This window comes from Blennius ocellaris (assembly GCF_963422515.1).
Source record: "Blennius ocellaris genome assembly, chromosome: 20".
NCBI classification, from domain to species: Eukaryota; Metazoa; Chordata; class Actinopteri; order Blenniiformes; family Blenniidae; genus Blennius; species Blennius ocellaris.
Window position 1 is genome coordinate 741,169 of NC_137669.1, and position 16,119 is coordinate 757,287.

Genomic DNA, 16,119 nt, shown 5'->3' on the forward strand with positions numbered 1-16,119 from the left:
GACAGGTTTACCAGGAAGTGACAAGTCCACCAGGAAGTGACAGGTTTACCAGGAAGTGGCAGGTCTACCAGGAAGTGGCAGGTCTACCAGGAAGTGACAAGTCCACCAGGAAGTGACAGGTCTACCAGGAAGTGACAAGTCCACCAGGAAGTGACAGGTCTACCAGGAAATAACAGGTCTACCAGGAAGTGGCAGGTCTACCAGGAAGTGAAAGGTCTACCAGGAAGTGGCAGGTCTACCAGGAAGTGACAGGTTTACCAGGAAGTGGCAGGTCTACCAGGAAGTGACAGGTCTACCAGGAAGTGACAGGTTTACCAGGAAGTGGCAGGTCTACCAGGAAGTGGCAGGTCTACCAGGAAGTGACAGGTTTACCAGGAAGTGACAGGTTTACCAGGAAGTGGCAGGTCTACCAGGAAGTGACAGGTTTACCAGGAAGTGGCATGTCTACCAGGAAGTGACAGGTCTACCAGGAAGTGACAGGTTTACCAGGAAGTGGCAGGTCTACCAGGAAGTGGCAGGTCTACCAGGAAGTGACAGGTTTACCAGGAAGTGAAAGGTCTACCAGGAAGTGACAGGTTTACCAGGAAGTGACAGGTCTACCAGGAAGTGACAGGTTTACCAGGAAGTGACAGGTCTACCAGGAAGTGGTAGGTCTACCAGGAAGTGACAGGTCTACCAGGAAGTGGCAGGTCTACCAGGAATTGACAGGTTTACCAGGAAGTGACAGGTTTACCAGGAAGTGGCAGGTCTACCAGGAAGTGACAGGTCTACCAGGAAGTGACAGGTTTACCAGGAAGTGGCAGGTTTACCAGGAAGTGAAAGGTCTACCAGGAAGTGGCAGGTCTACCAGGAAGTGACAGGTCTACCAGGAAGTGGCAGGTCTACCAGGAAGTGACAGGTCTACCAGGAAGTGGCAGGTCTACCAGGAAGTGACAGGTATACCAGGAAGTGACAGGTTTACCAGGAAGTGGCAGGTTTACCAGGAAGGGACAGGTTTACCAGGAAGTGGCAGGTCTACCAGGAAGGGACAGGTTTACCAGGAAGTGAAAGGTCTACCAGGAAGTGGCAGGTTTACCAGGAAGTGGCAGGTCTACCAGGAAGTGACAGGTCTACCAGGAAGTGACAGGTCTACCAGGAAGTGGCAGGTCTACCAGGAAGTGACAGGTTTACCAGGAAGTGAAAGGTCTACCAGGAAGTGACAGGTCTACCAGGAAGTGGCAGGTCTACCAGGAATTGACAGGTTTACCAGGAAGTGACAGGTTTACCAGGAAGTGGCAGGTCTACCAGGAAGTGACAGGTCTACCAGGAAGTGACAGGTTTACCAGGAAGTGGCAGGTTTACCAGGAAGTGAAAGGTCTACCAGGAAGTGGCAGGTCTACCAGGAAGTGACAGGTCTACCAGGAAGTGGCAGGTCTACCAGGAAGTGACAGGTCTACCAGGAAGTGGCAGGTCTACCAGGAAGTGACAGGTATACCAGGAAGTGACAGGTTTACCAGGAAGTGGCAGGTTTACCAGGAAGGGACAGGTTTACCAGGAAGTGGCAGGTCTACCAGGAAGGGACAGGTTTACCAGGAAGTGAAAGGTCTACCAGGAAGTGGCAGGTTTACCAGGAAGTGGCAGGTCTACCAGGAAGGGACAGGTTTACCAGGAAGTGACAGGTCTACCAGGAAGTGGCAGGTCTACCAGGAAGTGACAGGTCTACCAGGAAGTGGCAGGTCTACCAGGAAGTGACAGGTATACCAGGAAGTGACAGGTTTACCAGGAAGTGGCAGGTTTACCAGGAAGGGACAGGTTTACCAGGAAGTGGCAGGTCTACCAGGAAGGGACAGGTTTACCAGGAAGTGAAAGGTCTACCAGGAAGTGGCAGGTTTACCAGGAAGTGGCAGGTCTACCAGGAAGTGAAAGGTCTACCAGGAAGTGGCAGGTTTACCAGGAAGTGGCAGGTCTACCAGGAAGTGGCAGGTTTACCAGGAAGTGGCAGGTCTACCAGGAAGTGAAAGGTCTACCAGGAAGTGGCAGGTTTACCAGGAAGTGGCAGGTCTACCAGGAAGTGACAGGTCTACCAGGAAGTGACAAGAAGCATCCACCAAACAATGATTCAAGGTTCAGGAAGTATTTGTAATAATTCCACATCTGAGCTCTGGGTGGCAGTAGTGAGCATCTTCTGGTACTGAGACTGGAGACTGTCAGAGGAGGCGTGCTGGTACTGATCCTGGTCCTCGTCATGAAGCTGGTACTGATCCTGGTCCTCGTCATAAAGCAGGTACTGATCCTGGTCCTCGTCATGAAGCTGGTACTGATCCTGGTCCTCGTCATGAAGCAGGTACTGATCCTGGTCCTCGTCATGAAGCTGGTACTGATCCTGGTCCTCGTCATAAAGCAGGTACTGATCCCGGTCCTCGTCATGAAGCAGGTACTGATCCTGGTCCTCGTCATGAAGCTGGTACTGATCCCGGTCCTCGTCATGAAGCAGGTACTGATCCCAGTCCTCGTCATGAAGCAGGTACTGATCCTGGTCCTCGTCATGAAGCAGGTATTGATCCCGGTCCTCGTCATGAAGCAGGTACTGATCCCGGTCCTCGTCATGAAGCTGGTACTGATCCCGGTCCTCGTCATGAAGCAGGTACTGATCCTGGTCCTCGTCATGAAGCAGGTACTGATCCCGGTCCTCGTCATGAAGCAGGTACTGATCCTGGTCCTCGTCATGAAGCAGGTATTGATCCCGGTCCTCGTCATGAAGCAGGTACTGATCCTGGTCCTCGTCATGAAGCTGGTACTGATCCCGGTCCTCGTCATGAAGCAGGTACTGATCCCAGTCCTCGTCATGAAGCAGGTACTGATCCTGGTCCTCGTCATGAAGCAGGTATTGATCCCGGTCCTCGTCATGAAGCTGGTACTGATCCTGGTCCTCGTCATGAAGCTGGTACTGATCCTGGTCCTCGTCATGAAGCAGGTACTGATCCTGGTCCTCGTCATAAAGCAGGTACTGATCCCGGTCCTCGTCATGAAGCAGGTACTGATCCCGGTCCTCGTCATGAAGCTGGTACTGATCCCGGTCCTCGTCATGAAGCAGGTACTGATCCCGGTCCTCGTCATGAAGCAGGTACTGATCCCGGTCCTCGTCATGAAGCTGGTACTGATCCCGGTCCTCGTCATGAAGCAGGTACTGATCCCGGTCCTCGTCATGAAGCAGGTACTGATCCTGGTCCTCGTCATGAAACAGGTATTGATCCCGGTCCTCGTCATGAAGCAGGTACTGATCCTGGTCCTCGTCATGAAGCTGGTACTGATCCTGGTCCTCGTCATGAAGCTGGTACTGATCCTGGTCCTCGTCATAAAGCAGGTACTGATCCCGGTCCTCGTCATGAAGCAGGTACTGATCCTGGTCCTCGTCATGAAGCTGGTACTGATCCCGGTCCTCGTCATGAAGCAGGTACTGATCCCGGTCCTCGTCATGAAGCAGGTACTGATCCTGGTCCTCGTCATGAAGCAGGTATTGATCCCGGTCCTCGTCATGAAGCAGGTACTGATCCTGGTCCTCGTCATGAAGCTGGTACTGATCCTGGTCCTCGTCATGAAGCTGGTACTGATCCTGGTCCTCGTCATGAAGCTGGTACTGATCCTGGTCCTCGTCATGAAGCTGGTACTGATCCTGGTTCAGGTCACTGTTGCCTTAGTATCTAGTTCTTCTGCACATGCTCAGTAGAGCCAACCAGAACCAAGTTTCCTTCATGGTGTCATTACTCCCAGTCCATATTCTCCTGGACTTAGTACTTTTAGTTTGACAGTCACCATAATAACAATCCAACTTGGTGGTTTTATTTTGACAGTCACCGTAACAACAATCCAACTTGGTGGTTTTATTTTGACAGTCACCGTAATAACAATCCAACTTGGTGGTTTTATTTTGACAGTCACCATAATAACAATCCAACTTGGTGGTTTTATTTTGACAGTCACCATAATAACAATCCAACTTGGTGGTTTTATTTTGACAGTCACCATAATAACAATCCAACTTGGTGGTTTTATTTTGACAGTCACCATAATAACAATCCAACTTGGTGGTTTTATTTTGACAGTCACCGTAACAACAATCCAACTTGGTGGTTTTATTTTGACAGTCACCGTAATAACAATCCAACTTGGTGGTTTTATTTTGACAGTCACCATAATAACAATCCAACTTGGTGGTTTTATTTTGACAGTCACCATAATAACAATCCAACTTGGTGGTTTTATTTTGACAGTCACCTTAATAACAATCCAACTTGGTGGTTTTATTTTGACAGTCACCGTAATAACAATCAAACTTGGTGGTTTTATTTTGACAGTCACCGTAATAACAATCCAACTTGGTGGTTTTATTTTGACAGTCACCTTAATAACAATCCAACTTGGTGGTTTTATTTTGACAGTCACCGTAATAACAATCCAACTTGGTGGTTTTATTTTGACAGTCACCGTAATAACAATCCAACTTGGTGGTTTTATTTTGACAGTCACCGTAATAACAATCCAACTTGGTGGTTTTATTTTGACTGTCACCGTAATAACAATCCAACTTGGTGGTTTTATTTTGACAGTCACCTTAATAACAATCCAACTTGGTGGTTTTATTTTGACAGTCACCGTAATAACAATCCAACTTGGTGGTTTTATTTTGACAGTCACCATAATAACAATCCAACTTGGTGGTTTTATTTTGACAGTTACCGTAATAACAATCCAACTTGGTGGTTTTATTTTGACAGTCACCGTAATAACAATCCAACTTGGCGGTTTTATTTTGACAGTCACCATAATAACAATCCAACTTGGTGGTTTTATTTTGACAGTCACCGTAATAACAATCCAACTTGGTGGTTTTATTTTGACAGTCACCATAATAACAATCCAACTTGGTGGTTTTATTTTGACAGTCACCGTAATAACAATCCAACTTGGTGGTTTTATTTTGACAGTCACCATAATAACAATCCTACTTGGTGGTTTTATTTTGACAGTCACCATAAAAACAATCCTACTTGGTGTTCTGTCCACGAGAACGTCCGTTTTCCCCCAGTGTTCATTTTTGGATCTCATTCTTCTCTGCTGTATGTGTGTGTGTGTGTGTGTGTGTGCGTACGTCCGTATGGACTTTACCTGAACCCCCTGGATGACATCACAGGGTGAAGGAAAGGTGTTAGGAGGCTTCTTAAAGGAGTTAGTGAAAGGCAATGACGTCAGTGTGGCAGTCGGACTGCACTTTCACTTAGTGATGTCATAATAATGTGACGGCAGCACAAGTTAGTGACGTCTGTCGTGGCGGGGAAAGAACTACAAGTTCCTGAAAAAAACTACAAAAAGCATATTTGGGTTTTAGATGATTTAACGTTGTTCAATGTAGATTATTGCTTTCTTTGCATATTAAGAATTCAGACAGTCCTTATCATGGCTGCTACACAAAACACTTCCGGGTTAAGGAAAAGTCGATAGAGAAGGAGATAGGAGGGACTTTTTGGATGGACCCCAAGTGTGCTCAGTTTTAAGGCTGACAATCCCAGATATTAGTAATGCTCATCTGTTGCTATGGCAACAGTTGCTATAGTCAATACAGTCAAATATCTAGGGACTGAACACACACGCACGCACACACACACACACACACACACACACACACCACCTACATTCAGTGTGTGGAGAGCCTGCAGAGAACCAGCAGAACCAGAACCAAGAGCTTAGGAGGAGGTGAAGCAGCTCCATCACTTCTCTTGATTAGATCCTTCCACACTGACTCAACTTAAATCTCATTAGACTGAACCATGAAATCTGGAGGGTAATGTTACTACCTATAATGGTACTACCCGGAGAGGAATATTACTACTTGAAGGGTAATGTTACTACCTGGAGAGTAATATTACTACTTGAAGGGTAATGTTACTACCTATAATGTTACTACCTGGAGAGAAATATTACTACTTGAAGGGTAATGTTACTACCTGGAGAGTAATATTACTACTTGAAGGGTAATGTTACTACCTGGAGAGTAATATTACTACTTGAAGGGTAATGTTACTACCTGGAGAGTAATATTACTACTTGAAGGGTAATGTTACTACCTGGAGAGTAATATTACTACTTGAAGGGTAATGTTACTACCTATAATGGTACTACCCGGAGAGGAATATTACTACTTGAAGGGTAATGTTACTACCTGGAGAGTAATATTACTACTTGAAGGGTAATGTTACTACCTGGAGAGTAATATTACTACTTGAAGGGTAATGTTACTACCTGGAGAGTAATATTACTACTTGAAGGGTAATGTTACTACCTGGAGAGAAATATTACTACTTGAAGGGTAATGTTACTACCTGGAGAGAAATATTACTACTTGAAGGGTAATGTTACTACCTGGAGAGAAATATTACTACTTGAAGGGTAATGTTACTACCTGGAGAGTAATATTACTACTTGAAGGGTAATGTTACTACCTATAATGGTACTACCTGGAGAGTAATATTACTACTTGAAGGGTAATGTTACTACCTGGAGAGTAATATTACTACTTGAAGGGTAATGTTACTACCTGGAGAGTAATATGACTACTTGAAATGTAATGTTACTACCTGGAGAGTAATATTACTACTTGAAGGGTAATGTTACTACCTGGAGAGTAATATTACTACTTGAAGGGTAATGTTACTACCTGGAGAGAAATATTACTACTTGAAGGGTAATGTTACTACCTGGAGAGTAATATTACTACTTGAAGGGTAATGTTACTACCTATAATGGTACTACCTGGAGAGTAATATTACTACTTGAAGGGTAATGTTACTACCTGGAGAGTAATATTACTACTTGAAGGGTAATGTTACTACCTGGAGAGTAATATGACTACTTGAAATGTAATGTTACTACCTGGAGAGTAATATTACTACTTGAAGGGTAATGTTACTACCTGGAGAGTAATATGACTACTTGAAATGTAATGTTACTACCTGGAGAGTAATATGACTACTTGAAATGTAATGTTACTACCTGGAGAGTAATATTACTACTTGAAGGGTAATGTTACTACCTGGAGAGTAATATTACTACTTGAAGGGTAATGTTACTACCTGGAGAGTAATATTACTACTTGAAGGGTAATGTTACTACCTGGAGAGTAATATTACTACTTGAAATGTAATGTTACTACCTGGAGAGTAATATGACTACTTGACATATAATGTTACTACCTGGAGAATAATATTACTACTTGAAATGTAATGTTACTACCTGTAATGTTGTCTGTTTCAGTGCAGGACAACCAGGACGTGCTCAACCAATCTCATCATCCCTAAATGGTCCCTCCATCATCCCTCCATCATCCCTCGATTGTCCCTCCATCATCCCTCCATCATCCCTCGATTGTCCCTCCATCATCCCTCCATCATCCCTCGATTGTCCCTCCATCATCCCTCCATCATCACTCCATTGTGCGTCCATTGTCCATCCATCATCTTTCCATCATCCTCCATCATTTCTGCATCGTCCCTCTGACCGACCAGAGGAAAAGCCTGGTTGTGTCATGTTGGTCTGTTTCTGTCAGTCCTGACCTCTCAGTTCTGTCCTGTCAGTTCAGTCCTGTCCTGTCCTGTCCTGTCCTGTCCTGTCCCGTCCTGTCCAGACCTCTCAGTTCTGTCCTGTCAGTTCTGTCCTGTCCTGTCCTGTCCTGTCCTGTCCTGTCCTGTCCTGTCCTGTCCTGTCCTGTCCTGTCCTGTTCTGTCAGTCCTGACCTCTCAGTTCTGTCCTGTCAGTTCAGTCCTGTCCTGTCCTGTCCTGTCAGTTCTGTCCTGTTAGTACTGTCCTGTCAGTTCTGTCCTGTCCTTTCAGTACCGTCCTGTCATATTTGTCATGTCCTGTCAGTTCAGTCGTGTCAGTCCTGTCCTGTTCTGTCCTGCTCTGTTAGTCTTATCCTGTCAGTTCTGGCCTGTCTGTCCATCCTGTCCTGTCCTTTCAGAACTATTCCATCATTCCTGTCCTGTTCTGTCAGTTCCGTTCTGTCCTGTCCTGTTGGTCCTATCCTGTCAGTTCTGGCCTGTCTGTCCATTCTGTCCTGTCCTTTCAGAACTATTCCATCATTCCTGTCCTGTTCTGTCAGTTCCGTTCTGGCCTGTCCTGTTGGTCCTATCCTGTCAGTTCAGTCCTGTCCTGTCAGTCCTGTTCTGTCAGTCCTGTCCCATCAGTTCAATCCTGTCCTGCCCTGCCAGTTCAGTCCTGTCAGTTCTGACCTGTCAGTCCTGTCCTTTTCTGTCCTTTCAGTCTTCTCCTGGCAGTGCTGTCCTGTTAGTTCTGTCCTAATCTGTCAATTCTGTCGTGTCCTGTCAGTTCAGTCCTGTCAGTCCTGTTCTGTCTGTTCTGTCAGTTCTGTCGTGTCCTGTCCTGTCCTTTCAGACCTGTCAGTCCTGTCCTGTCAGTTCAATTCAGTCTTGTCCTGTATTGTCTTGTCCTCTACTGTCAGTCCTGTCCTGTCAGTTCTGTCCTGAGCTCCAGTGTTTGCAGAAACATGAAACAGAGACTCACCCTCATGTTGATCTCTCTCATCCTCTCCTGTCGCAGTTTGGACAGATTGGTTACTCTGGACATGACGATGGATCTTCTCCCAGAGCCAACGTTGACAAATCCACAGTCAAGAAGTCTTTCCTGATTCCTCCTTAATTCCTCCCTGATTTCTCTTTGATTCCTACCTGATTTCTCTCTGATGCCCAGGAATGAAAAAGTAGAAGATAATCTGCTCTGGCCGGCCGGCTGCTTCTGCTTCTCGTGAAGTGACTGTTCCTGTGAGAAATCTGACTTCTGAATCATCACCGCCCCCTCACACACACACACACACACACACACACACACACACACACACACACACACACACGCGGGCACACACACACACACGCGCGCACAGACACACGCGCGTGCGCACACACACACACAAACGCAGACGCATGCACAGACACACACACACACACACACTCATGCGTGCACACACACACACACGCGCGCCCGCGTGCGCACACACACACAAACACAGACGCATGCACACACACACTCACGCACAAAAACAAGTGCAAAAATATATATACAACCTCAAAAACATGCACACACCAGAAGTTCAACACTAATTTATCTGTGAACTCAACCACAGAGGTCTTAAATGGACCTGGACGAGCTTAATGGTTCCTAGAGGGCTTAATGGTTCCTGGGGGGCTGCAAATCAGCCCGAGCTGAAACACTTCCTGTTTGGCTGATGAAACACTTCCTGTTCGGTTGATGAAACACTTCCTGTTTGGCTGATGAAACACTTCCTGTTCGGTTGATGAAACACTTCCTGTTTGGCTGATGAAACACTTCCTGTTCGGTTGATGAAACACTTCCTGTTCGGTTGATGAAACACTTCCTGTTCGGTTGATGAAACACTTCCTGTTTGGTTGATGAAACACTTCCTGTTTGGTTGATGAAACACTTCCTGTTTGGTTGATGAAACACTTCCTACTTCCTCAGTGGAACAGGCAGGACGTTGTCCTCTCACATAAAGTGTTTGTTGTTTGGAGGAGGACTCAGACACTGTGGCACCATCACACAAACCCCCATCTTGTTTATTCACTAATGATTGTTTTTATTTGATTATAAACAAATACATTTACATTTTTATTAAATTTGACAAACAATAATATTGCCAGATTTGTGGTATTCAATTCAGAAACAAAAACAAAACCTTTAAAATCTGACAGAATATTTCTACAGCAGCAGCTTTACTGCAACAATACGAAGCGGGGAGAAGTCATAAATCCAGATTTTCACATTTCGATAACCATTTCTATTTCAATGGTTGTAGCTAATATGTTGTTTTGTAGATGGAAGGAGAAAAAAAGTTGCAATAGAGAATAGAATAGAATAAATTAGAATATAATAATGTTATAAATCCCCAGGAATCATTCTTAAAGGTATAGTAGAGGATTTTCTTCTTCCGGGTGGATCATCAAAATAACTGGTCCTCCCAATTGTCAATCATTCTGGTGATATATGCGCGCAGCTCACTCCACACGGTTCTCATCAAGCCGGTGGCCGACCCCACGCATTATTCTCCCACATTTTTACACAGTTTCACCCCCTCTGGTGCAAATCTTCTTGTAAAGTGAGCTTATGTGAGCGATGCCGACTTGTGACTTGTAAACAGAGCGTGCACGAGGAGAACTGGGCTCGTCACGTCTCTCGCACACGTTTTAGTAGGCGTTCCGTCTCGGGAGCAGGTACAGCGTTGCGCATGCGCATTTTTTTCAAATGGTGGAGAGCGGGGTTCTTTCCTAAAATTCCTGAAATTCCTCCTGTATACCTTTAACACTACCAGTTAAGATGTTATCAAAATGTGTTGAAGACATTTATCAACATGCTGGATTATATTTTTTACTGGGTGATAAATAGACACTGCAGCTGATTACCAAAGACTTTTATTTGACCCCAAACCAGTACTTCATAGCAGGATGACACTTTACACCACACATTTCTCACTCATGGTTGCCCACCAACATCTAACAAAACCAAACTAAACTAGATGAAATAATGAACTATCTGAACTGAGGAACAAAAACACAACATAAGCACAAGTCAACACACACAACAACCCCAACAATAACCCTTAATAACCTCTGGCAACACATGATAACCTGAACTCCCATCATGCCCTGCAGCGACCAACTCCCTGATCACTACAGTATCATATTCATCTTGAAAAATGACTTTTAGTCTGTTGTGGACAACAAACTAAACCACGTGAACAGAAACGGGTTTTAAATGATTCATCATTCGGTTTTCTTCCCCGGTCAACAAGACGAGACCCATCCAAGATGGCTGCCACACTTCTAACGTGTATGTCTGAAGTTCCGGCTGTGTAAATAAAGTTTCTTTGAAACCGAAAGAAAACAGGAGACGAAGACGCAGTCGGCCATCTTCGTGAGGTCAACTGCTACAATGCTAAGGTACCATTTCACTGCTTATTGCTCCTCTTGAATTAAAAACACCACAGTGACGTGGTTAAACGTGAAGTCGTGACTTCAGGCGGTGTTTCAGGTTAACACTGCAGTTAGCATGTAGCATTCAAAGCTCACGGAGTTGCCTTCACAGCTGCTTCATGCTAACGCAATAAGTCCGCCCAAGCTGCGTTTATAAATCAGCGTCCGGTCAAAGTTAAGCTTATTTACAACTTTAAACTGGAGCTCTGAAGAACCGGACACATATGAAACATGCGCACTTTAAGTCCGAGCTGTCAGAGGTGAAGCGACATGGACATTTGTGACATACGTTCATACAGCGCAATGCCCAGTTTGAACAACTTTATTGACAATAGAACACAGTGAGTGCGATGAACGAGTTTGAAGGGATCGTTCAAAACCCGCGAGGCATTTTACTGAACGGTGTCTCACGAGTTATCGCGTTCATTAACTCGTTCACTGTAGTGACGAGAAACCCGACTCCTTGAACAGACTCACGGGTGTTTGAGTCGTTCATCCAAGTGAACCGGTTGTCTGAGTCGTTTGATTCAGTTGCGCATGCGCACTATTTCCGCCACTCCAGGACCTGGAGGCTCAGCTGAACATGAACCAGGGGGAGAATCATGTATTCATAGTAACATGCTGAAACACTTCTGAGGAAAATAAACAAGTACACATTAGTTTTTAGTGGCCCTGGTCTCCTTATTCTAGATTATGTGTGTTGTTTCTGAGGTTTAGTTGAAGCAGAAAATAAATTAGATAAATGATTAAACTGAATAAATACCTGGCATCCAGAATGGCAGATATACACTATATATTCATATATACATGTGATTTTTTTTTCCTTCCAACATTCTGATTTTCTTTTTTAACTAGTATCAATAAATAATGTGACGTTCATAAGGCAGAACTAATTATAGGGGACAATATTAAATGTAACACAATACACACTTCAGTCCTATTTTAACATTGTTTATTGTGTATTTATCCATGTATTATTCATGTATTTATCTCTATAAGCTTTGTGAAACAAACAACAAGTGTTTTTTTTTCTCCGCCGTCACTCAGAAACTTTCTGAGCGGAGCGCCGCTGCACATTTTCAGGTGAGGGAGGGGCGGAGCCTCACCGCTCATGAGGTGAACGACACAGCGGAAGTGCTACTGACCGATTCAGTGAACGACTCTTTTGAGTTTGGAGCTGACTCGGGCATGTGAGCTGAACGATTGAAACGAGGCGAGTCAGTCATTCGTGCTGAACTTCACCTACAAGCTGACTGGAGCTGCTGAAAGCCTCATGTGACTGTAAGGAGCCGGAAGCTGCTGTGCTTAGCAGCTAGCGTTAGCGGCTCGGCTACAAGCTGCTTTTAGCAACTCTTTTAGCAGCTCTTTTAGCATTACAGCTGCTCTTAGCATTACAGCTGCTTTTCTCACAGGGCCACTAAAGTGAGTAATGGAGTTCGACGAGCAGCAGAACAGTGACACTTATATTTTCCTCTGCGGCTGGAGGCTGTAGCAAGAATGACTCAGTGAACGAGTTAATGAACGTGAAAACTCATGAGTCACCGTTCAGTAAATTGACTCGCGGGTTTTGAGCGATTCGTTCAAATTCGATCACTAGTTCACTGATTAATTCTTGCGACAGCAGTCCAGCTGCTACTGCTAGATCAAATGTGTATCTATTCTTCAGATTGTGCATGTTCCTAACTGGTTAGTTGAGGAAACAACAGATCTGAGTTGGTTCAGAATTAAGACAATCATTTATTTAACAAAGGCATTCTCACCACATGGTCAGCTTGTACAGGACGGCCGCGCTCTCCCCAACTTAAGGATGGGAAAAGAGAGTGATTCTAAAGACACGCAGACTTTTGAATCAGAGAGGCAGACTTCATTCCGTCCAGGTTCTCCCTATGACCCTTGACCACAATCACAATGGACACGTGGTCTCTGAGGCTGCAGACACTTCCTTGTTTAAATATCAACAGGCTGGAGCAGAATTCAAAGCTTTTGTCACTGACAGTGAAGCCAAAATGGCAGATTACATCGAAGAATTAATTCAAGTTAATATAATCTAACATTACATGACTCACTTTATTCGCCCTGTGGGAAAAGCAGCTATGCTGAAATGTTGAATGATTTGTAGATATTCTTTTTTTCAATTAAGGAAATGTACTGCACAGACTATTCACATAACCGATATGTATAAATTAAATCACATTTTAAAGACTTTTTAAATTATAACAGAGAATGGATTAACTTAAATTGATGACTAAAGCCCCGTTTCCACCGCACAGAAAGTTCAGGGTTAGACCGGTCTAGTCCGTTCCGGTTCGCGTTTCCACCGCAGGAATGTGGAAACAACGGCTCCAAACCGCTCCAAAGGGGTTCACTTTTCCGGTCCCCGTCCGTCGGGGTACCAGGACCATGGATCAGGAAACACGGCCGACCAACACAGCAGCCACATTCCCTGCTCCGTGGCACCGAGTGGCTCTGCTCTGTATAAAGTCTACGGTGGAAACAAGACGAGTCTGGAGTTTCACAGTCAGTCAGCTGCAGACTTTAACGTCCAGAGCCACCCAGCCTATCCAAATATATTCACGTGCTCTGCAGCAATCCTCTCTCTGAGCTCGATCTGTTCTGACTGGATGTGCAGGTACACCAGCCAATCAGGTGTCAGGACACGCCCACTGAGTTTGACATCAAATTAGTTCATGAAGCCATGTAACACCGGGCCGTGAAACAATTATATACATCGTGAAATAAATGTTTTTACATCAAATTATTTCATATTTTAGTTAATTAATGACACGTTTATATATTTAATTACAATTTAAATTAATATATGATGCATTCAATTAATTATTTAATGGTTTGAATTATTTCATTTTGACACAGTCAGTCCTCCAAACTCTCGGTGCAAGTGTAACATTACATAACAACCATAAACAAAAATATGAATGTAAACAGTAATTAGAGACTAATGTATGTACAGGAGCTGAATAAGATAATGGATAACAGTGCAGGGGGTAAAGTAGTGCAGATAATGAGTGGCATGAGGTAGTGAGTATTTACAATGTAGAATAGAAGCCACAATGACAGTTGTGACACTAAAAACTAGTGTGATCTTATTGTTTGTGTCCCTCGGAAGTGTTTCAGCATTTCACTATGAATACAAGATGCTCTCCTCATGTCACAGTTCAGCTGAGCCTCCAGGTCCAGGAGGGGTGGATATGGTGCACATGCACAACTGAATCAAATGACTCATATGACTCAGACAACCAAACACCCTTAAGTCAGTTCAAGGAGTCGGGTTTCTCAACAGTGTGAGAGGAGGAGCTCACTGCGCCCTCTGCTGGCTGGGCTTCACTCACTACATGTACAATGATTAATAAGTCACTCTTTTATCAAAGTCATCCAGATTATCTCACTCCTCATGTGTTCACTCTTCATTATTCCACTCCTCATGTGTTCACTCTTCATTATTTCACTCCTCATGTGTTCACTCTTCATTATTTCATTCCTCATGTGTTCACTCTTCATTTTTTCACTCCTCATGTGTTCACTCTTCATTATTTCACTCATGTGTTCACTCTTCATTATTTCACTCCTCATGTGTTCACTCTTCATTATTCCACTCCTCATGTGTTCACTCTTCATTATTTCACTCATGTGTTCACTCTTCATTATTTCACTCCTCATGTGTTCACTCTTCATTTTTTCACTCATGTGTTCACTCTTCATTATTTCACTCATGTGTTCACTCTTCATTATTTCACTCCTCATGTGTTCACTCTTCATTTTTTCACTCATGTGTTCACTCTTCATTTTTTCACTCATGTGTTCACTCTTCATTATTTCACCCATCATGTGTTCACTCTTCATTTTTTCACTCCTCATGTGTTCACTCTTCATTTTTTCACTCCTCATGTGTTCACTCTTCATTATTTCACCCGTCATGTGTTCACATCCAGATGCCGAGGCACTGCTCAGCAGGAGGCTGCAACTCACGAGACAATCGAGAGACTCGAGACGCCGGAATCACCTTCCACAAGTGAGCAGAACCAGACCCTGGTCTAGACCCTGGACCAGACCCTGGTCTAGATCAGGGTCTAGACCCTGGACCAGACCAGGGTCTAGACCCAGGGTCTAGACCCTGGTCTAGACCCTGGTCCAGACCCTGATGACTTTATGAAGCAATTGTACAAAGTAGTGACTCTATGAAGGGATTGTTATGAAGTAGTAACTATGTGAAATGGTGAACGTATGAAGTAGTAACTATATGAAGTAGTAACTATATGAAGTGGTAACTATATGAAGTAGTAACTATATGAAGTAGTAACTATATGAAGTGGTAACTATATGAAGTGGTAACTATATGAAGTAGTAACTATATGAAGTAGTAACTATATGAAGTGGTAACTATATGAAGTAGTAACTATATGAAGTAGTAACTATATGAAGTAGTAACTGTATGAAGTGGTAACTATATGAAGTAGTAACTATATGAAGTAGTAACTATATGAAGTGGTAACTATATGAAGTGGTAACTATATGAAGTAGTAACTATATGAAGTGGTAACTATATGAAGTAGTAACTATATGAAGTAGTAACTATATTAAGTAGTAACTATATGAAGTGGTAACTATATGAAGTGGTAACTATATGAAGTAGTAACTATATGAAGTGGTAACTATATGAAGTGGTAACTATATGAAGTGGTAACTATATGAAGTAGTAACTATATGAAGTGGTAACTATATGAAGTGGTGACTATGTGAAATGGTGAACGTATGAAGTAGTAACTATATGAAGTAGTAACTATATGAAGTAGTAACTATATGAAGTGGTAACTATATGAAGTAGTAACTATATGAAGTAGTAACTATATGAAGTAGTAACTATATGAAGTGGTAACTATATGAAGTAGTAACTATATGAAGTAGTAACTATATGAAGTAGTAACTATATGAAGTGGTAACTATATGAAGTGGTAACTATATGAAGTAGTAACTATATGAAGTGGTAACTATATGAAGTGGTAACTATATGAAGTAGTAACTATATGAAGTAGTAACTATATGAAGTGGTAACTATATGAAGTGGTAACTA

The 16,119-nt window shown here is 43.5% G+C and overlaps 2 protein-coding genes across 2 annotated transcripts in view; one reads left to right on the plus strand and one right to left on the minus strand.

Annotated features, from left to right (window-relative positions):
• Window positions 1-8,616, minus strand: part of arhgef2a (Rho guanine nucleotide exchange factor (GEF) 2a) — a gene marked incomplete at its 5' end in the record, with an annotated part of 96,726 nt that extends 88,110 nt beyond the window's left edge. Inside the window, one exon of the mRNA XM_080516513.1 lies at window positions 8,554-8,616. Coding sequence (XP_080372639.1) covers window positions 8,554-8,616 — 63 coding nt within the window. The remainder of the gene's footprint in view (window positions 1-8,553) is intronic.
• Window positions 8,617-10,952: 2,336 nt separating this feature from the next.
• The window catches only part of thap7 (THAP domain containing 7), a 29,303-nt gene continuing 24,136 nt past the window's right edge, over window positions 10,953-16,119 (plus strand). Inside the window, exons 1-2 of the mRNA XM_080516456.1 lie at window positions 10,953-11,000; window positions 14,981-15,060. Coding sequence (XP_080372582.1) covers window positions 14,981-15,060 — 80 coding nt within the window. The 5' untranslated portion in view covers window positions 10,953-11,000. The remainder of the gene's footprint in view (window positions 11,001-14,980; window positions 15,061-16,119) is intronic.